At 49.5% G+C, this 27404-nt stretch overlaps 1 protein-coding gene across 1 annotated transcript; it reads right to left on the minus strand.

Annotated features, from left to right (window-relative positions):
* Positions 1 to 5499: 5499 nt before the first annotated feature.
* On the minus strand, positions 5500 to 27153 carry Ankdd1a (ankyrin repeat and death domain containing 1A). The gene is made up of 15 exons (XM_059269049.1): positions 27120 to 27153; positions 22585 to 22688; positions 20511 to 20609; positions 18322 to 18420; positions 14304 to 14408; positions 13513 to 13611; positions 12494 to 12592; positions 11712 to 11810; positions 11311 to 11409; positions 10037 to 10135; positions 9441 to 9539; positions 7953 to 8048; positions 7205 to 7409; positions 5718 to 5849; positions 5500 to 5531 (listed from the first exon to the last, which is right to left on the minus strand). Exons 1-15 carry the CDS (start codon positions 27151 to 27153, stop codon positions 5500 to 5502), a joined length of 1500 nt encoding a protein of 499 aa, XP_059125032.1.
* Between the last annotated feature and the right edge of the window lie 251 nt (positions 27154 to 27404).

Consider the following 27404-nt stretch of genomic DNA (forward strand, 5'->3'; position numbering starts at 1 on the left):
TCTCTCTCTCATCTTTCTCTTCATCTCTCTATATTCTAATAAACTCTCCACGTGGATGCAGCATCTGGGTTGTGAACTACTGGCCACCACTGCCACTACATGCCCACATGGTGGTGCATATGCCCAGCCAGCCGCTACATTGGCCCAGCCTGTTTCCATACATGCACGGGATACCCTTGCCTCAACCCGCCACACACACACACCTCTGTGCAATAATTCATAACAACCGCTGCCTGGCCTTCCTTTTTTTTTTTTTTTTTTTTTTTTTAGACAGAGTCTCATGTAGCTCAATCTGGCTTCAAACTCACTATGTTGCTGAGCACACCACCACACCCGGTTCAAGCCAGAGATGGCACCAAAGATTTCGTGAATGCTAAGCCAGCATTCTATCAACTATGCCACATCACCAGCTTGTACTAAACATTACTAACTAAAGTCCATAGCTTGCATCAGGGCTGACAGTGTTGTATCTCATGGGTTTTGAGTACTGTTCAATGTCATGTATCCACTATTACCAGAAAGAACAGCTTCCTCGTCCCAACAGTACTCTGGATGCCATCTACTGATCCTTCCTTCTCACCCTGAGCCCCAGTGACTACTGACCTTTATATTGTCCATCATTTAACCTTTGCCAGAATGCCACATTCCTTTATGCACCTACACGTTTTGAAAGTTAAAACAGGCTGGGCAGTGGTGGCGCACGCCTTTAATCCCAGCACTCAGGAGTCAGAGGCAGGCAGATCTCTGTGAGTTTGAGGCCAGCCTGGTCTACAGAGTGAGTTCCAGGACAGCCAGGACTGTTTCACAGAGAAATCCTGTCTCAAAAAAATAAAAACAACAAAACAGAAGAAAAACTGGATAAAGTTGAAAATTCAGTTCCTCAGCCTTACCCACTGTACAGTGCTCAGCAGCCACAATAGCAAGTGGGTCCATCCTGGATGTGCAGCTATGAAACATCCCTCCCAATGCAGCACGTTCTACTTCTCATGGGACTATTACAGATGAGGTGAGAGGCTGGGAGATGGCGCAGCAGTGAAGGGTACTTTGTTGCTCTTGTAGAGGATCTGGGTTCAGTTCCCAGTATCCACAGAGTGGATCATGACCTCTGTAACTCCAGTTTCAGGGAATCTGATGCCTCTTCTGGCCTCCTGGGGCACCAGGTACAGATGTGGTGTGCATACATACAAGCATGCAAATCATACACATAAAATAAAAATTTTAAATCTAAAAAGAAAAACTGGAGAGCAGATAGGGGTCTAGCCAGATAGCTCAGTGGGTGGAAGTGTTTGCCATCAAGTATGATGTGCTGTAGAATAATCCTTCTGCACACTGTGGGAATATATGTCGCTATGATTGGTTTAATAAACAAGCTAACTGGCCAATAGCTGAACAGGATAAAGTTGGGCGGGAAAGCCAAACTGAGAATGATGGGATGAGGAAGGGCGGAGTCAGAGGGTCGCCAGCCACAAGGAGAATGAGTCAGACACACAAAATGGGTTAGATGTAAAAGCCTCAGTGAAGCACATAGATTAATAGAAGTGGGTTAAGTTGTAAGAGCTAGTTAGTAACAAGCCTGAGCTATTGGCAGAGCATTGTAATTAATATTAAGTCTCAGTGTGTTTATTTGAGAGTGGCTGTGGGACAGGAAAACTCTGCCTACACTGATGACCTGAGTTCAAGCCCAGGACCCACAGGGTCAAGGGAGAAAATTGACTCTGGCAGGCTGTCCTCTGACCTCCATCGACTAGCAGGCTGTCCTCTGACCTCCAAAGGTGTGACACACACAATAAGTAAGTAAATGTGTGGCAAGGGCAGGTTTGGTGATGCATACCTTGTAATCCCAGTATTTGGGAGGCTGAGGTGGGAGGTTCTCAAGTTTGAGGCTGGCTTGGGCTACCCAGAGAGACCCTATCTAAAACAAAAACAAATGCTGAAGGTGTTAACTCAGTAGTATAGCATGCATTTAGCATATGTGAGACCCTGGGTTTAGTCTCCAGCACCAAAGAAACACAATAGAACGACAATTAAAATGTCTAAATGTAATCTGTGATCCTGGACCAGATATTAATCCAGGAGATGACAAAACATTGACAAAATTTGAATGTGGTCAGGGATTAATGAATAGTTTGTAAACACTGTTAGTTTCCTAATTATTTATTTTTTTTTTTTGGTTTTTTGAGACAGGGTTTCTCTGTGTAGCTTTGTGCCTTTCCTGGATCTCGCTCTGTAGACCAGGCTGGCCTCGAACTCACAGAGATCCACCTGCCTCTGCCTCCCGAGTGCTGGGATTAAAGGCGTGCGCCACCACCGCCCGGCCCTAATTTTTTAAAAAAGATTTCATGTGTATGAGTGTGTGTCTGAACATACATACACAGAGTCATGCATGCATGTACACACACACACACACACACACACACACACACACACACACACACCACATACAGGCAGAAATGTTGGAGGCCAGAAGAGGGTGTCAGACCACCTGGAGTCAGAGTTAGAGATAGTTGTGAGCTGCCATGTGGGTGCTGGGATCTGAACCCAGGGTCCTCTATAACAACAAGGGCTCTCAACCACTGAGCCATCTCTCCAACCTCTAACTTCCTGATTCTACAAAAGCACACTGTAGTTGTGTAAGAGTTAACATTTACAGAAGCTTCATGCAGAACATTTGAACATTCTCAGTACTGTTTTGCAACTTTCATAAGTCTGAAATGATTTCAAGATAAAAAACATTTAAAAATTATATATCCAATTATCCAATTAGAGGGAAGAAAAAGAAGAATGCATGCCTCCTGGACTGTCAACATATACAAATGGATTTATAAATACAAACAGCTATGGGATCAGCATGGCAGTTTCTGTCTGTTTGGCACTAGAGATTAGTGAGTTATCCTTAATGACTTAAAGACAATCCAGTTTGAAGGTGACGAATGAAGCCTTTCCTGCAGGCTGGGGTCGGAGGAGTGCTGGTTTGATATCACTTGATTTGTGGTATGACCTGGACAAGAGGTTTCTCCTCCCTGGACCTCAGTGCTCTAGCTGTAAGGACACCCCTTACACCTCAAGGGGGTGCTTCATGATGATCTAAGATAATGGAAGAGAAGTGAGCTGAGAGGCCTGGGAGACAACTCAGTCTGTATACTTGCCATGCAACACAAGGACCCGAGTTTGACCCTCACAACCCACACAAAAACCAGGGCATGGTGGCATACACTTGTAAGCCCGGGACTGGGGAGGCAAGACAGGACGGTCACTGGCTCACTGGTCAGCCAGTCTAGTTAGGTCAATAAGAGGTCCTGTCTCAAAAACACAAGGTTGCTCCAGGACTGCCAGGAATAGAGAGAGAGACTCTGTCTCAAAACAAAACAACAACAACAAAAAGATGGACAGTGCCTGGGAGGAATACCCACCAAGTGTCCTCTGGCCTCCTCCACACCCATGTGAGGCATGTGCACACATATGCACCCCCAGGAATACAACCAAGTGAGCTGAGAGCTGCAAAGGGCCACGCCCCTGGGATAGGATGACCAGAAAATCTAGAATAGACCCATCTCCCATCCTCCAAAAAGTACTCGAGTTTCCTGCTGGGGTCTATGGTTCAGTAGATGCAGCTGGAGGTCTGTGTGCAGGGACTGCTCTGAAAGCCCTTACGGAGATCTTCTTCCATGCAGTGGCCCCGAGGCGTTCCCACAAGCTCACATGGCTGTACATCTCCTGGGGGCCCTGGGCTCGCCATTTGCCATCTTCCTGGTGCTCTCTGTGGAACACAAGACTCCTGTTGCTGGAGTTGCGTTTATGTCCTAATTTCCTGTGAGGCTTTGTGCTAGGGAAGACAATTGCTGTTCTTAAGAACATTTGGGAGGGCTGGAGAGATGGCTCGGTGGTTAAGAGCACTTGTTGCTCTTCCAGAGGTCCTGAGTTCTCTTCCTAGAACCTGAATGGAGACTCGAAGCTATCCCTTTCTGGTGATCTGACACCTTCTGATGCACATACAAACACACAAACATACTTATAAAATAAATATCTAAAAAAATTTAAATACTATTTGAGGGACCAGATGTGGTGGTGCACACCTTTAATCCCAGCACTGGGAGGCAGAGGCAGGTGGACCTCTGTGAGTTTGAGGCCAGCCTGGTCTACATAACAAGCTCCAGGTGGCCAAGACTGCATAATGAGACCCTGTCTCAAAAAAGCAAAAAAACCCAAAATAACAACAACAAAAATAACAATTAAAAAAAAAAAAAACACTGAGTTGGGTGGTGATGGCACACACCTTTAATCCCAGCACTTGGGAGGCAGAGGCAGTCAGATCTCTGTGAGTTCAAAGCCAGCCTGGTCTATGAAGCTAGATCTAGGATAGCCAGGCTGTTACACAGAGAAACACTGTCTCAAAAAAACAAAACAAAAACTGTTAACATCTTATTTACTACTTATGTAAATATAGGAGGCCAATAATAAAGTAATTTTACAAACTTAAATTTTTTTCTAAGCACTTACATGTAGATTATTTTAAGACAGAGTATCACTACATAGCCTTAGCTGGCCTAAAACTTGCTATGTAAACCAGGCTAGTCTGGAACTGGTAGCAAGTCTCCTGCCTCTGCCTCCTGAGTGCTGGAATTAAAAGCCAGATGGTTTTTGTTGTTGTTTAAAGAGTATTTTGGAAAATGAGGTTGAGGATCTGGCTCAGCTGGTGAAATACTTGTCTAGCATATACCAATCCCTAAGATCTCTCCCCAACAACATATAAAATGGGGTGTGTTGTTTATCACTCACCTCTGGTCTCAGCACTGCCTCTGTGAGGCCGAGGCAGGAGGATCACATGTTAAAAGTCATCCTGAGCTACAAATTGAGTTTGAGGCTAGCCTGGGCTACATGAGACCATATCTCAAAAAGAAAAAAATGTTACTGGAAAACAAAAGGAGCTATTCCCTCATCCCTGCACCCCAAAATGACTGCACTTCCTCAGGTGCCCTAGAGGAGTTGTGGGACAGCCACCATGCAAGAACTCTTTCCCTGTTGCCTCACAGCTAAGGTAGCCTTCGTGGCTGCCAGGAACTGCCTGTAGCCCACGCTGCAGCTGCCCCATGCTGCCCGCATTGATGGACACTCCATTGCTTAAGACTTTTTCATCAGCCAATTTGCCTTTAATGAGGGATTAGCTCCACAGCTTTTTTTTTTAAAAGATTTATTTATTATGTAAACAGTGTTCTGTCTGCATGTATGCCTGCAGGCCAGAAGAGGGAGCCCGATCTCATTAGGGATGGCTGTGAGCCACCATGTGGGTGCTGGGAATTGAACTCAGGACCTCTGGAAGAACAGCGAATGCTTTTAACCGCTGAGCCATCTCTCCAGCCCAGCTCCATAGCTTTTGATCCTGCTTGTCTGAAAGTCGCAAGCCACTATGGGAATCTCAAATTAGGCTTTTGGGAGTGGCGTGGTTAAGTACCTTATGCTGGCCTCGGAAGGCTCAACTCGATGTTTAAGCCAGTCTGCGGCTCATTTCAGGACTGTTTCAGCCTTATTCCAAACTAGAAGGCAGAGACAGTTGGGGAGGTAAAGATTATAGTGCCATTGGTGACTTTGGTGGTTATGAAGGAAACAGGGTTCACTGGTGATATTACTCAAAGACAGGGTAAGGAGCCCTTAGTTTGCCCAGAACCAGCCACCTGCTCGGTCCTTTAAGGGCCCAAGCATTGCAGCCATGACTCACTTACCAGCCAAGTCTCTCCTGCCGATGGCCACGAGGCCCTCAAACAGTGCTTTGCTGGGGTTCTTCCCAGCTGTGGCCATACCATGCAGCCAGATGAGCAGCATCCGGTGACCATGCTCCTGGTAGCTCCTGGTTCCTGCAAATGAGAGTAAAGGCCACCATGGTACCTTCCCAGAGCAGGCATATGTTGTCATCTACTGCATCCTAAATGTGCCCAGCAGGAAAAAGGCCTTTCTCTGCTATAGGAGGCCTGGGTTGGAAGTTAGGGTTAGGGTACAGCTTTTCAGATGGAGTGGGTTTGTGATTGGTGTCTCAGGCTGAAGAACTTCCATGGCCTCAGGTTTTCTCTGAGGCATCTACCTGTCTACTCTTAAAAAATGTCTTATGTCTTCAAGGTTCTAGGATATCAATTATATGCTTCATCTCTAACGATCACAGTCCCTGCCTCAGGCACATGCTGGATCTAATATACAGATGAAAACACAGCCTAGTGAGGGGCAGCTGGCCATGTTTTTACTCCAGTACTGGTTCATGGTTCTCAGCCTTAGATGCTCATTAGAAATCTCCAAAAATTCTATCTACTTTTGGCCCATCTATTGACAATGCATAGTGTTTGTATATTTTATCCTGTATTTAGCCATTCCATTCAGTTATCGATTCTGTTTTTCATTTGACTCTTCTAGACTTCCTCATGTATAGGAATTTGAAGAATTGGCTCTTTTCCTTTCTAGTATTAATGTTTCTCTCTCTCTCTCTCTCTCTCTCTCTCTCTCTCTCTCTCTCTCTCTCTCTGATGTATAGGTGTGTGGTGTACATTAGTGTCTACGCATGTGCATATGGTGTGTGCACCTGTGCCCTTGCATGTGGGGGCCAAAGGGGGACATCGAGCGTCCTGTTCTATCACGTTTCCTCGTACTCCCTCGAGACAGGGTCTGACTGAAGGTGAAGCCCGCTGTGTTTTGGCTAGGCCGGCTGGCTAACGAGCGCTAATGACCCTTCTCTATCTGCACGCCCACCACTCCAGCACTGAGGTTACAGGTGTACTGAGCCATGCCTAGCTTTTATCTGAGCACTGTGGATCTGACCTCAGGTCCTCACATTTGCACACCGAGTGCTCTTACCCACCAAGTCATTGCCCCAGCATGATATGCTTTATGTCTATTTCCCTTTCATGCCTTTGTGCCAGGGTCTAGATGTCTAAACAGATGTTAAAAAGGAATGTCAACAGTGGCCTCTCCTTTTTCCACAGGGAATGGAGTTAACTGAGTGTATAAACCGTGGGTATGGGTTTCAGCTGATTCTGCAAAATTCAAGGTCACAAAGGAGGTGGAACAGGGACGCACAGTCTGTGCAAGGAGCCGGGAGGAGTGCTTTGGAAGTTGAGTGGGGCTGGGTTGTGGGTTCCACAAGCTTCTGTCCCCAGCAGCACAGAACTCAGAATGCATCTCACATGTCCCCACCCACCTGGTGTAGGGCAGGGTAAGGCGGTACCTGTCCACTGTTGCTCAATGGCACAGACATGAGCCTCTGTGAACTCCCAGGAATACGCCAGTTTCTTCCACTCATTGGGCCTCAGACACCGGGAAGCCAGTCGCCACAGCACAGAGCGGAGCTGCTGTGTTTCCTGCCGATGGTCTTGCTTAAAGGTCAGGTTCTTTCTAGAAGGGTTGCTGGTATCCCTGAATGAAAGGTGTTCCTGTGGGGCAGATCCCAAAAGTGCAGGAGCCGTCTGGGGCCTGCTTCATGATCTTAGATACAGGCCATAGAGCCCTGGAACCTGAATCAGCATGGGCCTGTGGCTTCATGTCCACCACCCTGTCTGGCTGTGACTTGCCATGACTATTGGACACCACACCATTCCTCCATCTAGAACTCATCTCCCTGACTTTTAACCCTTTGCCACAGTCAAAAGAGCACTACTATGCCACCTCGCCCACAAAGCCTCCAGCCGGAGACCTCTCTGTTTTCATCCCATTCCTTTATCACCCGTGAAGTTTATATATTCAAACCAATTCATTCCTTGGCCAGGATCTCACCAGCACAGAACTGAGCCGACCTCATTTCAATATGTCTGGGTGCTTGCCCATCTCCAGGTCCTCACAATCTTAGTGGTACCCAAGGCAGAGATGACCACCCACGTAGAGATAGGGTCCCCAGAATCGGTTGAGGCTACGACTTTCAAAGCCAGCTCCATGCACAGCCAAGGCTTTGCAACAGGAGGGATTAATGGAGGTGGTACCTTCTCCCATCTGTAAAAACGCTCAGCTTTGATGATCATGTCCACCAGGCTGACGTGGTTGCTGCGGGCAGCCACTGCCAGGGCTGTTTTTCCTTGCTGTAAAGAAGAGGCAGAGAGGAGCTGGAGTTCCTGCAGGGCAGTGCAGGGCGGTGCAGGGCTGCCTCTAGACTCACTGTTATTCCAGCAACCACCTCTGATTTCATCAGACTAACTGTGCCTAGAGATGGGCTGGAGAAATGGCTCAGAGGTTAAGAACACTAGCCACTCTACCATGAGGACCAGTTTGGATCCCAGCACCCACATTCGGTGGTTCACAAATACCTGCAACTCCAGCTCCAAGGAATCTAGCACCACTTCTGGTTACACACACACACACACACACACACACACACACACACACTCTCTCTCTCTCTCTCTCTCTCTCTCTCTCTCTCTCTCTCTCTCTCTTTCTCTCTCTCTCTTCTGGCCTCCATGGGTACCCAAACACACGAGAACATACTCTCACACAAACATACACATATACAAGCCTAGAAGAGTGGTTCTCAACCTTCCTAGTGCTGTGACCCTTTAATACAGTTCCTCATGGTGTGGTGACCCCCCACCAACCATACATTGCTACTTCACAACTATAATTTTGCTACTATTATGAACTGTAGAGTAAATATCTGATATGGTAGGTAACCTCATGGGGTCATGACCCACAGGTTGAGAACCACCGGTCTAGACCTTATCACGTGGCCTTCATTCACTCTTCAACTCCACCTATGACATGATGTCCCCACTCTCACTTCTCAGATGAAGAAATCAGAGCATGGAGATGGCATGGGCCATCCTGCCACATCTGCCTACCAATTGCCAGGCACCAGACAGACCCTGTGCTCCAGGCCTCCCACATGGCCAATCACTTGCAGGGGTCTGCAGTGAAATGGGAAGCTGCTCTTTACCTGCAGCCAGCTTCCTGGGTTCAGCTCAAAGCAGTGAGTTCCTCCCAAGTCTGGCCTGAATATGACCCCCAATTCTGGCCTTCTCCTTTTTGACTGACCTCCCTGAGTGACATGCAAATGCCCACTCCTCCGGCCTCACCCCACACCTTCAGCTCTCCTGAGGCCTCCAGCCATCTAAGGAAGGAGCTACCCTGAGGCACAATGAACTGGAGAGCTACCCCCAAATTCTGTTGCATGCGCAGGGAGGTGTTAGGCAGTGTGATGCTGGCTGGTCCTGCTACCCCTGCTGCTAACCACATGACTTACAGAACTAACAGTCTGGTGGGGGAGGGGTGAAACAGAAGGCTACCAGGGCACAAGCAGACGGTTGGGCCACAGCTGAGGGGCCCCAGAGGACAGAGGGTGTCCTGGAGACAGACTTCAGAGCCACACAGGAGGTCCTCAGCACTCCGAGAGCAGGCATGAGGCATTGGCGGCAGTGTCTCTGACATGGAGGGAGGGAACAGTGGAAATTTGAAAGGGGGGCTGCTTAGAGCAGAGGTACCTTATCTCTCAGGCTTAAGTCAACTCCAGCAACGAGGAGCATCTCTGCTACATCCTGCCAGGCATGCTCAGCAGCGAGGTGGAGGGGAGTCTGCTGCCTCTGGAGAGAAGACAGGGGGAGGGTAAAGCTTGCAGAAAGCCTATAGGAGCCATGCGTGGTGGTGCACGCCTTTATTCCAGCACTCAGGATCTCTGTGAGTTCAAGGCCAACCTGTCTACACAGTGGGTTCCAGGACAGCCAGGATTACACAGAAACCCTGTCTCAAAAAAAATACAATAAAATAAACAGGGGCTGGAGAGATGGCTTGGTGGTTAAGAGCGGGCACTGTCCTTACAGAAGATCCTAGTAGAATTCCCAGCACCCACATTGGATAGCACACAGCTGCCTGGAGCTCCAGCTCCAGGAGATCTGATGCTCCTATGGCCTCCCAGGGCACACATAGCATATCCTCACACAGACACTCTTGTGCACATACACACATAAACACATGAATTTAATAAACCAACAACCTCAGAAAGCTAAAATGGGAATTCACTTCTCAACTCTAGGTCATGCTGGGAGAACCCTGGGTCTGAATGGTTTCTGTAGTCGCTTACAATGTCCGTGGCATCCAGATCACTGTGGGCTTCTATGAAGAGCTGGACCAGACCAGGGAAGTTGTGCCTCACAGCAAGGTGTATAGGAGCAGTGCCCTGCTATGGGAGAGACATGGAGATCAACCAGTAAGCCCCTCCGAGGACTGCAGATTGGAGGTGGGGTGGGGTTAACTCGGCCATTATAGTCTCTCAAACAATACAGGTGACCTGAGGCAGGCACAGCCACGTGCTTGGAACTGGAGGCCTAAAACTGACCCATAAGGAGGGTGGTATCTTCGTGCCAGGTTAGAGGCCCCGCTATGCCAGCCTTGGGTATATGTACACGGCACATTTAAAAGATTTAAAAGAGAAGTGCATATTTTTTAAATATATCTCCTTATTTACATAATGATAATTCGTATATATGTGCACATGTATATGAAAGCAGGTTTAGTAAGGTCAAACAGTTTGCAAGTGATAGGTAGTACCAATACTCAAGGCCAGGTTCTCTCCCCTCCCACCCCCCACCCCCCCCCACCCCCACACATATATACACACACACTTTATTTCCCTCTTTCTCTCTGTGTGTCTCTCTCCATTTCCTGTCCCTGTCTCTGTCTCTCCCCACTCCCAGAGCAAACAGATTTATTTAGCAAAACTGAGAAGACTCCCAAGGTAGAAGGATCTGGGCTTTCTGATAACAAAATCTGTCTTGACCAGGGGATTACACAGACCCTGATGACTTCTAATAGGAAAAGAGTTAACACCTGGCCTGGAGAGACGGCTCAGTTGGTAAAGTGTTCGCCATGTAAGCATGAAGACCTGAGTTCAGATCCGCAGCACCCACATAAAAAGCCGGGTGTGGCAGTGCACACCTGAGACCCCAGTGCTGGGGGAGCAAAGCCAGAAGGACCCTGCTGACTCAAAAAATAAGGTGGGGAGTGACTGAGGAAGACGGCTAATGCTGACCTCTGGCCTCTCCATACATGTACACACACACACACACACACACACACACACACACACACACACACGACAGAAAGACAGAATATAACTAAGTGGTAAGTGTCTGGGTCTGCAAAAATTAAAGATTGCCAGGTGCAGGTAGTTCAGCTGGGAGGATGGCCAAGCTTGGTTTCAAGCCTGCTCCTGACAAACCATCAGAAATGAAATGCTACTATTCCTTTAGTCTGCCTCACCCCATCCACAAGGGTGTGTCTAGTTCTCGCTCCTGTGCTTAATACATTTATGGGAGACTGCAGTGTGGATCCTTTCGATCCAGGCCCAATACTTACCTTGTCAGCCACATTTGTGCACCCTCCTGCCTTGATGAGTGCCCGGGACACATCCTCAGAGCCACCAAGGGCTGCGTAGTGGAGGCATCTCAGCTTTTTCTGGAGAGAAACAGGCATCAGGACACTGTTCCAGGGATCTCTCATGTGACAGGGCACCAAGATTCACATCCCACTCAAGTCTCATGGCAGGAGCTGTCGGTGATTTGCCCAGGCCAAGCAGTTCATAAAGAGCCCTCTGGGGCCTTTACGGCAATGACTTGTCCTAGGCCACGTAGCTAAGCTGTGGGGAAGCCAAGACCAGAACGCAGGGTGACTGCCTTAAAGCCTCTATTCACGGCACATTAGGAGTCTGATTGGCATGGTAGGCTAGGGAAGCCAACAGTCTCAGGAGGGCTAGCTACCTGGGTGAGGGCATTGACGTTGCTCCCGGCACTGAGGAGAAGCTTCACACAGTCAGCGTGGATCCCTTCAGCGGCTGCGTGCAAAGCAGTCAGACCCTCCTGAAACACACAGGGCAAGGACTGGAGACTGGGGAAGCTGGAGCCAAACCCGGAGCCAAGAGCACACACCTCTCCTCTGGGCCCTTGAGCGCTCAGCCACGTACTAGTGAGGACGAAGGGCTTGGTTACCTGTGGCTTCTGAGCCTGCACTGATGATCCCATGTGTGGAATGCAGATGACACGATGACCTCATCAACACCTCTGTCCATGTTCTGCTTGCCTTTTAACCCACCTCACCCTCACTAATCTTGTCCCTCCTGTGTCAGAAAGTCGCCCTGATCACCTGGGAAATGGCAACGTCTCATAGTTTGTTTGTTTGTTTGTTTGTTTTGTGTGTGTTTGTTTTTTGAGACAAGGTTTTTTTGTGTGGCCCTGGCTGTCCTAGAACTCGCTCTACAGACCAGGCTGGCCTCGAACTCACAGAGATCCGCCTGCCTCTGCCTCCTATGCTGGGATTAAAGGCGTGCGCCACCACACCAGCTCATGGTTTGACAATCCTGTCTGGCTCCCTGCTCAGCCAGGTCCCTGGGGCTGCTGTTCACTCCCTGTTGGTGGGTGTCAGTGGGAGAACATGCCCTGCTCCAGGTCTCCACCAAGACAAAGTCCACTGCACCACAGGCTAGGGGCTTCAAAGACAGAGAGCCAGCGAGCATCCCTGTCTGTCTCCCTAGCTGCTGACTCACCGCGTTCTGCTCTTCCAGGTCTAGCCCGATGTCCACAAGTCTCTGCAGCACGGTTACGTGGCCCTGGCTGGCAGCCAGGTGCAGGGCCGTGTTCCCCTCCTGCAGGAAGACGATTGTTTGAAAAGGCTTGCGGACAACAGAGTCCTCAAGTTTCAGTATGTCACAGAAACCCCATTAGAGCTGCCCCCTCATTTTACAGACAGAGCAGTGAAGGTCCAGAGTGATGTGTCCAGGGTTACAGAACCAAGTCTGACCAGCTTCATGCCTGTCACTACCAAAAGCCACAACCAGGGGCATTCTCAAGGCCCAGGTCCTGCACACACTCTTGCTCCTTATGATTCGAAGCAGGTATGTTTCTTTAAAAATAAGATAAGGGCTGGGGATGTTCGTCAGTTTGTAGAGTGATTGCCTAGCATGCAGGAAGCCCTTGGTTCAGTCCCCAGGACTATAAACCAGGCATGGCAGTGCTATCTACAAACCCGGTGCTTGGGAGATGGGACAGGTGGACAAGTCCCAGATCATTTTCTGATACAGCCTAGACTGTATGAGACTGTCTTAAAGAAAGAAAGGGGTGGGGGAGAGAGAAAAAGAAAAGAAATTTCATCTTGAACATCTCACACCCACCAGCTGGCCCACATGCACTAAAGTGTCCACTAGAAGAACATCAGACATGTGACACATTCCTGCCTTTGGGGGTCTTCCCCCTAGCGGAACTCGAGTCAGAGGTAGGCTCTAGGAGGCTGGAGGGATGGCTCAGTGGTTAAGAGCACTTCTTCTTCCAGAGGACTTGGGTTCAATTCCCAGCACCTACATGGTGGCTCACAACCTTCTGACACCCTCTTCTGACCTCTGAAGTCACCAAGCCTCCACATGGCACACATATATTCAGGAAAAACATTCATGCACATAAAAGAAATCTGAAAAAGAAAAAGTAAGCTCTAGGAGGTGCCCAGACCAAGAAGGCACAGGGAGTTCTGCAGCCTGGTCAGGGGCGGTAGAGTGCCTCTTGGTCACAGTACCTTGTCTTTGACACTGTGGTCACAGCCAGAGCCCACGAGGAAGTCCAGGGCATCCAGCTGTCCGTGCTCAGCAGCTCTGTGAAATGCTGTTCTTCCCAGCTGACCAGAAGGGGAGAGACAGTAAGCCTCTCCTCATACTGTCAGTGTGCACACCTTCCCCGCCTGCTGGCCGGGCTCCTCACCTCTCTGTACTTATAGCGGCCTCTCCCACCCCATTATCCCTGCCACTCAGCCCCAGGTTCCAACAACAGCCCCTCTGTTGGGAGGAGATCTTCTTCTACTCCAGTCCTTCAGTGCCTCTTGGCCGCCAGCCATATGAAGAGAGAACCCTCAGGTCGGAGACAGATCTCCATGGGGACCCCCGGCTCCTTTAACTTCCCTTATCATGATTCCAGTCTCCCAGAAATCACACACTTGCTCTTTCCTGCCTTCAAAGTTCCAAAGATGCTTTCTACCTCTTTCCAATTACTCTAAATCTCTCCCTCCCTAACTGCCCCCTACTCCAGGAAGCAGAAACAGGCTCTTTTTTCTAACCTGTCTAGTCCTTGATGGAAGGGAGAGTCAACTATGTTCTGTTTTCATCCTGCCCATCTGTGTACCTGTCACGTCCCCTCCAGGGACAGTCAAGACAGAATACAGTTTTCCTCCATAATAAAAGAATGCCCTCCAGGTGTGCCATTCCTAGTAAAGCCTGAGCCAATAAGACACATCCAATAGTGTCCTCACTAACAGGGTACACCTAGCGAAGTCCCAGCCAATGGGAGAATTGAATAGCTTTGCATGAGTCTTACCTTGTCTGCATGGTCCAAGGCCACATCCTCCAGGTCTTCCATGACGAAGGCCAGCACAGGCATGTGGCCTTTCTGGGCTGCACAGTGCAGTAAGGTCAGGCCGTCCTGGAAACAAGCCCAAGCAGGTCCCCGGAGTCTGTGAAGGGCCCCTCTCTCATACACTACCTGTCTCTTGGCACACAGCTCCCATGGCAACAATGCTGTCAATGATGAAGAGAGCCCACACGTGACCCAGCGAGGCAGCCAGCAACCAGGATGCCAGAAGCCAAAAGCCTGGCTCCACACTCCTCAACTCTGGCTTGGGCCCAGTTGTCTTCACCTCTCTGAGTCTGCATTTACGCATAGACCACCTCAGTGCAAGTCAGAGCACAAGAAAAGTATTTATGTGTCTCTAGCTGGCTTGGAACTTACTATGTAGACAGGTGGCCTCGAACTCATAGAGATCCTCCTGCCTCTGCCTCCCAAGTGTTGGGATTGAAGGTTTGCAACACCATGCCCAGCTAGGAAACATTTTATAAACAGAAAAGTGATTTCAAACTGTAAGATAACAGCCCTTGCAATCCCAAGAACATCCCACGGAGCAATTGTATGAGAATTCTAGATGCCGGGTGGTGGTGCACGCCTTTAATCCCAGCACTCGGGAGGCAGAGGCAGGCGGATCTCTGTGAGTTCGAGGCCAGCTTGGTCTACAAAGTGAGTTCCAGGACAGGCGCAAAGCTACACAGAGAAACCCTGTCTCAAAAAAAAAAAAAAAAAAAGAAGGTGCCAGACGAGAGAATTCTAGGCACCGATCTCCTTCATACAGCTGCAAATAAAGAAGCCAGTAACAGGGCTGGAAAGACTCAGCAGTTAAAAGCAGGCTTCTCTTCCAGAGGACCCAGGTTCAATTCCCAGCACCCACATCAAATGGCTCACACATGCTTGTAACTTCAATTCCAGGGGATATGATGTCCTCTGGCCTCTTAGAGTACCTAGATGCATGTGGTGTGAATAAACTCATACACACACACACACACACACACACACACACACACACGTAAAAATGAATTAAAAAATGAAGTCGACAACTGAAGTGCTCAGTGTAAGGTCACTAAGACCTAACCTCCCAGGGAGAACAAAGGCCAGATGTACAATGCTGGATCTGGAGTCAAGAGGCCTTTGAGAGTGAAGGGGAGGTAGGAAGAGAAAGGTCTCTTGAGTGACATTTAAAGAAGTGACATGAAGGAGACTTGCAACGGACTAATGACCCAGAACTTTCACCCCTCCCCCCATTAAGGTTGGAGTCCCTGGAGCACTGTTATTCTGTTTAAAAAGTATTTTTAGAAATGGAGAGTTGGCTCAGCAGTTAAGAGCACTTGTTGCTCTTGGCAGAGGACCCAGGTTCCCAGCACCCACAGAGTGGTTCATAGTCATGCATAACCCCAGTTCCAGGGGATCCAACAGGCATGCGTGTGGTACACATACATTCATGCAGGCAAAACATTCATCCACGTAAAGCAAAGATTTTGTTTTGTTTTGTTTTTTCGAGGCAGAGTTTCTCTGTGTAGCTTTGCACCTTTCCTGGAACTCACTTGGTAGCCCAGGCTGGCCTCGAACTCACAGAGATCTGCCTGGCTCTGCCTCCCGAGTGCTGGGATTAAAGGCGTGCGCCACCACCGCCTGGCTGCAAAGATTTTTTTTTTAAGTAATGTGTGTATGCTCTGCCCTCCCACCTACCCCCTTTCTTCCTTCAAAGGCCAGAAGAGGGCATCAGATTCTCCTGAATCTGAAGCTACAGGTAGTTACGAGTTTGGGTCAAGGAGTGCTCGTAACCACGGAGTCATCTCTCCGGCCCCTGGAGCACTTTTTTTTAGTGCTCACCATCCATTGTTGCACCCTAAGAATCAGCAGAGCACTGGTCTACATCTTGACAGCTGTCAGAACTCAGTGAGTCTAAATTTGAGGTCTGTGGCTCTCACTGTATGTAAACTCTAGTTGATACGCATGCTGAAGTAATTAGAGGAACATAAACAGCTGCTTGAAATTTAAGTCAAAATGTATCCAATATATATATATATATATATATATATATATATATATATATATATATATAACACTCCAAAAAGCTCATCAGTGAGAAATTAACCCAATTAAAAAGTACTGTAGAAAAAGAGCCAGGTATGGCACATGACTGTAGTCCACCTTGCTACTCAAGAGGCTCAGTGGGGAGGATCACTTGAGACTAGAAGTTAAGGACTAGCCTGGGCAATACGGCAGACACCCTTCTCAATAAACAGCCTAGGCTAGCCTCAAATTTGCTGTGCAGCCAAGAATGACTTTGAACTTCTTACCCTTCTACCTCCACCACCAGAGTGACCACCATGCTTAATTTATGTAGTGGTTAGGATCAAACCCAGGATCTTGTGGATACTAGGAAAGTATTCTACCAACTAAGCTACATCCCCAGGCCCGTTCTTATTATTTTGTTGCCCCCAAGGAAGCCACATAGAATGTCCAGGCTGGCTTCTATGAGCCACTGGAGAAACTGGGGACATTATCCCAGTGTCCCTACAGAGGTTCCAGATACCCTACAGTCCAGCCAGCCCAAGCATATCCTCATGGGTTAGTCTGAGCAAAACCAGAGGGATGACTTAACCAACCATGGAGCTATGAACAATATCAGCAAGACCTTGAGGAGGCTGAGGCAGGAAGATAACAAGTTCAAGGACAGGTAGGGCTATGTCGTGAGACCCTGCCTCAAACTGAGGAAAGAAAAGAATCCCAGGTACATTGACTGACACCTATAATCCACTTAAGAGGCTGAGGCAGGAGGATTGCCTTGAGGCCACACTGGGCTACACAGTGGGTTCCAGATGAGCCTGGGTTACAGAGTAAGACCCTGTCTAAACAACCAAGAAGAGGAAAGGAGAGAGGGGGAGGGGAGGGAAGAAATCAAGAAAAAGAGTAAGTCCTAGTCATTTTAACTGAAGTCAGTTACACTGGTCTGTTGGGGACCTCCGGACAGCGGTGTCCTTACTTTATCAAACCTTACAAAAGCAGGAAGTCCCTGGCCTAACCTCGGGCTGTACAACTTCCTGGAGTACCTGCTAGTCAGCCAGCTGCAGGGGCCTGGGACCAAAGTGACCTCACCCTCTCTTAGGAATTTTCCATTCTTCTCTCCATGCTTCCCCTGTTCCCCCTCCCTGCCTGAAGCCCTGTTTATAAGCCTCAACACCCAGTCAATAAACGGAGACCTCGACGCAACTCAGACTGACTTTGTCTTCCTTTCCGCGCCTGGTCTCCTTTCTCTCTCCCCCCCATTGATCTTTCAGGAGGTGCCTCCTCGAGTCTCATCAAATAACCTGGCCCGCGGGACCGGGCACTGGTCACTAAACTTTAGAGTGTTTTGTTGCCAAGATTGTAAAAGAGGGGTGATCCAAGTGGAACCTATCTGGAGATTAGACATCTAAACTGGGGCCTGGGTAGATGGCTCGGTAGGAATGGCCACCTGCATCCTGACAATCTGGGTTTGATCCCCAGGTGCCACACAGTGGAAGAGCAAAACCAACTTCTGCAAGTTGTACACACACACACACACACACACACACACACACACACACACACCATTTCCAAATGGGAAACCGGCGTGGGTGATAAAGTTATCCACCCAAGGTCTAAGAGTTGGTACCCTGGGTTCGGATCCTTCCCTCCACCACCCTAAGGATGAGGAGGGCAGAGCTTGGCAGAAGGTCTAAGAAAGACCTCCTGCCTCGGCGCATCTTCCCAACTGCCCTGTCTGTAAATATGGAAGTCAGCTGACCAGACAACTGGAGAATTTTCACCCAAGCGGGGGTGGGGTGGAACAGCCAGATGAGAGACAGTTGGTGGATGAAAACACTCCCGCCCTTTCTCCACCCTAGGAAGGGTTTCCAGGGCTCAGCTCAGCGGGGGGTACAAGGCTCCAGAGGGCCAGGCAGAAGCAGGCAGGAAATGGAGGGGAGAAGCAGGGAAGCCGAGGGGCTGCCAGCTGCGGCCTTACCTTGCTCTCACAGTGGACCTTGGCCCCAGCATTGACCAGAATCTGCACAATCTGCAAGTGGCCGAACCAGGCAGACAGGAGAAGTGCATTCATCCCAAACTGGGGGAAAGGAGAAAGGGAGGTGAGGAGAAAGGGAGGAGGCAGGGGAGTGGCTGTGTCCACACGGCCAAACCATTCAACTATAGATGCTGCTCAGTCCAGAGAACCCCATGCTGTAGGCACTTAAAAAAAAAGTTTTGCTCGCTTTTTAAAATATTTATTTGTTTTGTTTATATGTATGGGGGGTTTGCCTGTGTGTGTGTGTGTGTGTGTGTGTGTGTGTGTGTATGTAAGTGCACCACATGTATGTCTGGTGCCAGAGGAGGCCAGAAGATGACACATCCCCTGGAACTGGAGTTAGAGATGGTTGTGAGCCACCATGTGGGTTCTGAGAATCAAACCTGGGTCCTCTGCACGTGCAACAAGTCCTCTGACCCACTGAGCGGTGTCTGCAGCCCCAGTTCTGTTTACACAGAGGCGGATACACTATTGGAAACTTTGTTTTGTTGGATGAAACCGGAAGTGGAAACGGCTGCCATCTACTCTCTTTGCTTCTTCAGTAGAAGGGACCACTTAGAATAAAAGAACACGTTTGGAGGGAACAGAGCTCAGGTTTGCTTAGTAGTGTTGTTGTTGTTGTTGTTGTTGTTGTTGTTGTTGTTGTTGTTGTTTTGAGATAGGTTCACATGTAGCCCAGGCTGGCCTCAAGCTATGTAGCTAAAGATGACTTTGAACTCCTGATCCTCCTGTCTCCTCCTCCCAATCGCTGCAATCGAAGGTGTGCGTCATCACGTCCAGCTTCTATTTATTGCCCGAGCATGAGGTGGAGCTCGTGTGGAGGTTGTAAGAGAACCATGCACTTGGCTCTTTCCATCTACTTTTTTGTGGCTTCCATGGATTGAATGATTGAATTCAGGCCACCAGGCTGCATAGTAAGCACCTTTGCCCACTAAGTCATCTCCCCTGTCTTTACTTATTTATTTATTTTGAGATAGGGTCTCACTATACAACCCTGGCTGGTCTGGAACGCACTATGTAGACCAGGCTGGCTTTAAACTCACTGAGGTTGTCTGCCTCTGCCTTCTAAACATGGGATTAAAGGTGTGTGACACAATACCCAATGGGTTTTTATTTATTTGTTTGTTTGTTTGTTTATTTTAAATTTAGTTTGGGGGCTAGGTGTGTAACTCAGTTGGGGAAGAGCTTGCCTAGCACATATGAGGTCCTGGCTTAATCCAGAGCACCTCATAAACTGGGCATGATGGTACACACCTGTAGTCCCAACACTTTAGAGCATTCTGGAAGTGGAGGCAGCAGGAACAGAAGTTCAAGGTCATCCCTGAGTTCAAAGCCAGCTTGGGCTCCCTGAGACCTCTCTATTTTTTCCTTCCTTCCTTCCTTCCTTCCTTCCTTCCTTCCTTCTTTTCCTTATTTCCTTCCTTTATTCCTTCTTCTTTTCTTCCTTCCTTCCTTTTTTTTTTTTTTTCCAGTGCTGAGGATAAAATCCAGGACCTCATGCATGCTGGACAGTCACTCTACAGCTGAGCCGCACCTCTAGCCCTAAGTATCCATTTTTAAGTATATCTGTATCAAATGGCACTGTCAGATTCAGCCCTTCTCCTAAACCTGGGGAGGCAATTCTGTAGATCTTTGGGGCTCCCTCCCTTTCAAGTAGAGTGCCATCTACTGATTTGCCCAATCTGCTCCAGGACAGTTTCTTAGCAAGTTGCCTGTTCAGGTGCCGACCGTGGCCTATCACAGGAGACCCTCTTCTTGGCCCCTTTACTAAGCAGGCCACCATTGATCCATGTGCCTATTTGTTCTATAGCTTACCAATCTCCCTCATCACATGGTATCATGAAGGACCAAAAATGTCCCCAGAACTGAAAGGCCATTGATAATAGAGAGCACTTTCTTCCCATGCCAGGGAAAATGGAATGGATCCAATGTCACCAATCCCTAAGACTGACTTGGGCCCAGCCTGTACCTAAGCATCTGCATGTCAGTGGCAACAGTCTCACCAATGACAACTTGTTCACAGGTCAGACAGATTGAGGATGTCCTTGCCCCTGGGGGGCAGAAAGGTAGGCAGACACACACACACACACACACACACACACACACACACACACACACACACCCCTCCCTACCGAGTCCACGTCGTCTACAGCAGCCCCATGCTCCAAGAGCAGCCGCACAGCTTGCTCGTGTCCAGCACCTGCAGCCCAGTGCAGGGCCACTCTGCCCACCTGCCAGGAAGAGAGGGAGCTTGTCACTCTACCCGGCCGCCTGGCCTGCCCCCAACACCCTCTCTAGCAAGACAGCTGGCCTGCAGGGAGGAAGAGCTGTTGGTGGCTCTGGTGACCAGCTGGCTGGAGATCCAGCCCTTCTTGAGGTCCCTTTTCCCTGATAGGGTACAGCCAAAACAGATATCATAAGATACACTGACTGGACCCATCTGTCCCCGTCTTCACAGCTCCCCACTGCTCTTGGGGCAAACGCCTGAGCCTGGACCTACGAGCCCCTGTGTGGCCTGGCACTGCCCCCAACTGCCTCTCAGAGGGGCCAGATGGTTTCCAGCTCCAAATCTTTCTTCCTACTGGGAAGCCACATGTGACCTAAGACATCTCTCAATGTCCCCAAGGGAAACAGAGTGTCTGGTTTTTCCCTCACAATGAGTCGAAAGGGCCTGACCGTCTGGCTCGCTCTCTGCCACCCTGGGAGTTCATCCTGATTTCTGGCCCTCCGTCCATCTGAGCAGGCTGGGCCACCAGCCTCCCTCTGTATAGTCCACTTCGCTACCATCTCAGCTCATGAGAGGCAGCACGACTTTCCAGTGTAATCTTCGGACGCCAGCTCTCTCTTCTTGGGGCTTCAGCCACACCATTCCCTCTACCTGAAACACTGCCCTTCGCCTCACTCCATGGAAGCCTTCTGGGATACCTCCAGATGGGACAAAGCCCCTTGGATCCCTCCCTGTGCTTATGGGACAGTTTATCACAGTGGGAATGAGATAGTTAGCTTGCTGTCTTTGCCCCCCGCCCCACCAGACTCCATGAAGTCTGGGACCACAGCTGTCGTGGGTTCTGTTCTGTTCCCACCACCTAGCATAAAGTATGCCCTTCATAAATTCTTAGTGAATGAACATATAAGCCAGTGTTCGTGAGAGAATACACTTAATGAATGAATGAAGACATCAATGAGTACGTATGTAAATATAATTAGTGAATGGTTGAGTGGATGGATGGATGGATGGATGGATGGATGGATGGATGGATGGATGGACAAACAGATAAAGCACTGTCATACTACTAGGCCATGCTTCCCTGCAGGTACTTGTTCAAGAACTGAGACCAAAGCATCAGTCACCAACCCCATACTGTGTGACCTAAAGTGACCTGCCTCTGCCCCACTGCACCTGCCTGGAACTATACACAGGGCCAATACTTCCCACTCTCCTCACCTCTTCTTGGTGACCGAATGACAGCCACCAAGAAGCTGGTAGATGAGTGCTCTGAAAACCAGGACACAGCAGACACACTCATAACTCTTGTTACTATTCCCACACCTCTCAAGCTGGCTCTGAAGACTGAAGTCATACCCTACCACATCACCCTAGACAGTGTACCCTCTGCTGCAGTCAAGGTTACTGCATCCAATGCCCGCTAACCAAGCCTTAGTATAGCATCCAAGAGGTTCCTCAGAGCCAGAAGTTCTGAGTCAGAGAGGGGCCACCCTGCATGGTCTCTTGGCCTGTCTTCGATGTCCACTTAGAAGACATACTTCTTCCTCTATCCTGTTCCTCCAGGGCCACGGACCCTACTTCTTCCCTGCCTGATTAGTAGACTCCCAGAACAGGCTTGTGCCTCCTGCAGCTTTTCACACAAATGGGGACAGCGGGTGTTAAGAGAGCTGAATTCAACTGCTGCCTCACATACGCTCCCAGTGTCTGGAATCTGGTCCCTTGTGGTCCCCAGAATCCTGCCACGTGCACCTTGTCTCTTAGATGGGCCTTCCAGGTGGGCCACACAGGTTCAAAGTCTGAGCTCTGGACTTGCCAAAGCCTGACTTGGAATCCTTAGGCCAGCTCCAGAAATGAAGACGGAGCATAAGGCCTCTCCTCCCAACTCCATCCTCAAGTCAATGCACAGGAACACAACACACCTCCTCTGGCCTAGTGACTTGTCCCTTGGGGTGACAACACCGTGTGGTACTCATACTTACATGGTTTCTAGCCCTGATGTTAACCCTTTTCTCAATCAGTTCCTTCATCCTCTCCACCTGATTCCGGCGTGAGGCCTCATGGAGCTGTCTCTCCAGGGGAAGCACTGGGGAGAAAGAGGGATTTGGGGTGAGAGGAAGGGACCCCACACTCTTTTTTTTTTTTTTTTTAAAGATTTATTTATTATGTATACAGTGTTCTGCCTGCAGGCCAGAAGAGGGCACCAGATCTCATGACAGATGGTTGTGAGCCACCATGTGGGTGCTGGGAATTGAACTCAGGACCTCTGGAAGAGCAGTCAGTGCTCTTAACCATTGAGCCAACTCTCCAGCCCGGGACCCCACACTCTTAGGGATGCACTTGGGGAAGGATGGAATTCATTACCACTGGAGTCAGTGACCACCTTGGCTCCGATTTTACCCAGTGTAGGAGACAGTGAGGACTTAGGGTGCCGGAGGTGGGATCTCCCACCTTTAGACCTTCCTGTTCCTCATTTTTCCACCTCTTCGCTCCTTGCCCCTAAATTCTAACACTTTCACCTCCACGTCTGGAGCTAATTCTACTTGCCTGGTTGGAAGGCTCCCTCCTCTGTGTTCTCTCTCCTTCCTCAGAGCACTTTCATGGCTCGGGGAGAAGGCTTAGGTAAAGTGCTCACCTGACAAGTGTGATCACCCGAGTTCAGATCCCTAGAACCCAATTTTAAAAAAAAAGGACTGGCAAGATGGGTCAGAGGGTAGAGATACTTGCTGCTGAGCCTGACCCCAGGACCTACACGGTGGAGGAAGGAAGTTTTCTCCTGCAAGTTGTCCTCTGACATCCACAAGAGCACCTTGGCGCAAGCATACTTACACACACACAAAATAAATCAATAAAAGTGTACGTTAGGCCGGGCGGCGGCGGCGGTGGTGGTGCACACCTTTAATCCAGCACTCGGGAGGCAGAGCCAGGCAGATCTCAGTGAGTTCGAGGCCAGCCTGATCTACAGAGTGAGATCCAGGACAGGCACCAAAACTACACAGAGAAACCCTGCCTCAAAAAACCAAAAAACAAAAACAAAATAAAAGTACATTAAAAGATGGGTCAACAGGTAAAGAACATTCACTGCTCCTTCAGAGGATCCGAGTTCAGTTCCCAGCACCCATGTTGGGCAGCTCCAACTGCCTGTCACTCTAGCTTCAGGGGATCTACGCTCTCTTCCAGCCTCTGCAGGCGCGCGCGCGCGCGCGCACACACACAGAAGAAAACAAAAATAAAGTCTGAAAACGGGGAAAACGGTTGTGAGAGGGCTCAGTTGGTAAGGACATTTGTCACCAAGCCTGACAACCAGAGCTCAATCCCCAAGACCACAGAGTGAAAGGAAAGAACTAACTCTGGAAAGTTGTCCTCTGACCACAAACACACACACACACCACACACACACAAACACACACCACACACACACACCACATATACCACACACACACATACCACACACACACACACCATACACACACATATACACAAACACACACACACCACACACACACATACCACACACACACCACACACACACATACCACACACCACACACACACCACATACACACACCACACACACACACCACACAAACACACACCACACACACACACACCATATACATACATACCACAAACACACACACAACACACACACACCACACACACACCACACACACCACAAACACACCACACACACCACACACACCATACACACACACACCACACACACACACACCACACACACACATATACACACACCACACACACACATACACACCACACACATACACACCACACACATACACACACACCACACACACACACCACACACACATACCACACACACCACAAATACACACAACACACACACACAACACACACACACCATATACACACACACATACACACAAACCACACACACACACACCACACACTCACCACACACACATACACACCACACACATACACACACACCACACACACCACAAATACACACACCACACACACACAACACACACACACCATATACACACACACATACACACACACCACACATACACCATGCGCACATACACCACACACACAACACACACACACACACATACACACACACATACACACCACACACACATACACACACACATGCACACACACAATAAGTAACTGTAAAAGAAAGCTCAAGACGGCTCAGTAAGTGAAGGTGCTTGCCACACAAGCCTGATGCCATGAGTTCGGTTCCCAGAGCCCATGTGAGGAACCAGACGCACCGGAGTACTTCTGCAATGTTGGCATTAGATGGGGAAGAAACGGGAGACTTGCCCAGAAGCTGGCAGGTCAGCTAGTTTGGAGTATTCACCACAGTTTGGCAGAAACAGCAAGAGAGACGCCGCATCAAAAACAAGGTGGAAGGGGAGACTGGACTCCTGAAAGTTGTCCTCGGACCTTCACGTGTGAGCCTAGTCCTTTGTGCATCCGGGGACAGATGGCCAGTGTCTTAGCGGGAAAGCATGCACCGAGTGACAAAGTTAGAATGGAAATCTTATCTGTTCCATCACTTCGCCCCACACGTTTCCAGCCTCAGCAATGCGTACCAGGCTCTCTGACAGCTGAGCGTTGATCAGCATTGGGTTCTCTGCCCTGAATCCCTCTCACACACCCTCAACAATGACTCTCCCTTTGGCTGTGAAAGTCCTAATGATCCCTTGACCCCAGCAGAATGCTGTGACCCCTCAGAAATAAGCAGGACACTGCTGGGTGTCGTGGCACACACCAGTAATTCTAGCACTTAGGAGATAAAGGAGGGTCAGGCATTCAAGCTGACTTAGCGAGCTGAAATCCAGTCTGGGCTACATGAGACCCTATCTCATGAAAAGGTGAGAGTGAGGAGATCCTGTGGAGATATGGCTCGATGCTTTAGTCCAGTTGTCGCTCTTACAGAGGCATTGAGTTTGGTTCCAGCACCCACATCTGGTGGCTGGCAACTGCCTATAACTCCAGGTCCTGGGAATTTGCTGCCCTCTTCTGGCTTCATCTTTAGGTACACACAAGCACACACACACACACACACACACACACACACACACACACACACACGCACGTGCACACACACAAACAAAAATAACAAAGTAAGGCACATGCCTTTAATCCCAGCACTCAGAGGCAGAGGTAGGCAAACGAGCCTGGTCTACATGGTGAGTTCCAGGACAGCCAGGAATACACAGTGAGAATCTGTCTCAAAAAATTAATTAATTAAGCTGGGTAGTGGTGGCTCACACCTTTAATCCCAGCATTCGGGAGGCAGAGGCAGGTGGATCTCTGTGAGTTCAAGGCCAGCCTGGTCTACAGAGTGAGTTCCAGGACAGGATCTAAAGCTACATAGAGAAACCCTGTTTTTTTTTGGGGGGGGGAATTAATTAATTAAAAAATAAAAGTCTTAAAAGCAACACTTATGCTTAATGGAGCCCAGCGCCCATTTCTCATTCATCTGGGCAGACCATGACAGCTGGCTTCAGCATTTTGAAATCCAGTGGGCAGGACTATGGGGATTTGAGAATGCACTCCTGGGTTCAGTGGTCAGGGCTCAGCCTGGGCAACAGGGCTAAGAATTCTTGGAGGAGACAAAGGCAGGTCCTCTTTCCTCTCCTAGGCAGAGCACCAAAGGGCTCCCAGGAGAGCTGATGACCACATGCACACCTTCCACACATCTAGGGAGCCTGGCTCTGGGTACATTCTGAAAGAGGTTCTGAAGTTCCTTATTTCACTCAGGGATGGAGCCGACCATAACACCTTTTTTCTAGGCCCTGGTTCCTCCTTTGATATGGTGTCTACAACCACATTTTATTCTGGGCGAACTGGTGGTGGTGGTGGTGGTGGTGGTGGTGGTGGTGGTGGTAGTGGTAGTGGTAGTTGACAGGGTCTCATGTAGCCCAGGCTGGCCTTGGACTCCCTATGTAGCCAAGGATGGAAGATGATGTTGAATTCCTGATCCTCCTGCCTCTCCCTTTCCAGTACTAGGATTACAGATGTGTGCCACCGTGCGTGGTTTTATCTGGCGTGTGAAATGGAACCCAAGGCCTTGTACATATTAAACAAACATTCTACCTGCTAAACCGCACCCCTATCCTTAATTTCAGCATTTCTAGCGCTATACAGTCATGTGACCTCATCCTGTTCCTCAGCTTTCTCATCTGAAAAATGGAGATGACAGTAGGCCCTACCCACGTGGTCGTCTACAGTCTTCTACCGGCCTGACCTGCCTCAAAGCCTGACACACAAAGAGCGTTATTAACAAGGATCGCTGTCACCCCTGGGTTGCCCCGCCCGGGATACCCTGAGTCCCAGATGTGCAGCCACTGTGCCCTACGCCTGTGCAACGTTCGTCACAGAGCCACAGAGAAGCCCGAGACAGAGGTGGCCTTGTGAAGGGCCAGCCTCTCCCTGGGCAGCCCTCTGTGAACGCGGCGTCTCCCCACTGGCCTCGGGCCCCCACCGTGTCCACCTGCCCTCGCACCGGGACTCACAGCCGTGGGTCTCCCAAGCCAGCTCCTCCTCCATCCCGCTGCTCCGGGGGTGCAGGACGTACAGGGCGCGTGGCCGCCCGGGCGAGGAGTGCGCGGAGGAGCCGGGAGCGCGCAGAGCGGGGGAGTGGGCGGCAAAGGTTCCGCGTCTCTCTGTAGACCCTGCTCGCTGTCTGCCCAGCTGTGAGTCTGATCCGCACATCCATATCCTGCCTCCAGCTCCCACTTCCTCTCTGTGCCTTCAAGCTGCCCTAGGTCCCCCGCATGCTGCTCCCCTGGGACCCTCCT

Source organism: Peromyscus eremicus, chromosome 7, assembly GCF_949786415.1.
Source record: "Peromyscus eremicus chromosome 7, PerEre_H2_v1, whole genome shotgun sequence".
NCBI lineage: Eukaryota > Metazoa > Chordata > Mammalia > Rodentia > Cricetidae > Peromyscus > Peromyscus eremicus.

Coding starts and splice junctions, on each gene's coding strand:
- Ankdd1a (XM_059269049.1), bottom strand. CDS start 27,153: ATGGAGGAGGAGCTGGCTTGGGAGACCCACGGCT. Junction 14,409..18,321: donor AGGTCCACTGTGAGAGCAAG/GTAAGGCCGCAG, acceptor GCTTGTTTCCAG/GACGGCCTGACCTTACTGCA. Junction 5,850..7,204: donor CATTGAGCAACAGTGGACAG/GTACCGCCTTAC, acceptor TCTCATTTGCAG/GAACCAGGAGCTACCAGGAG.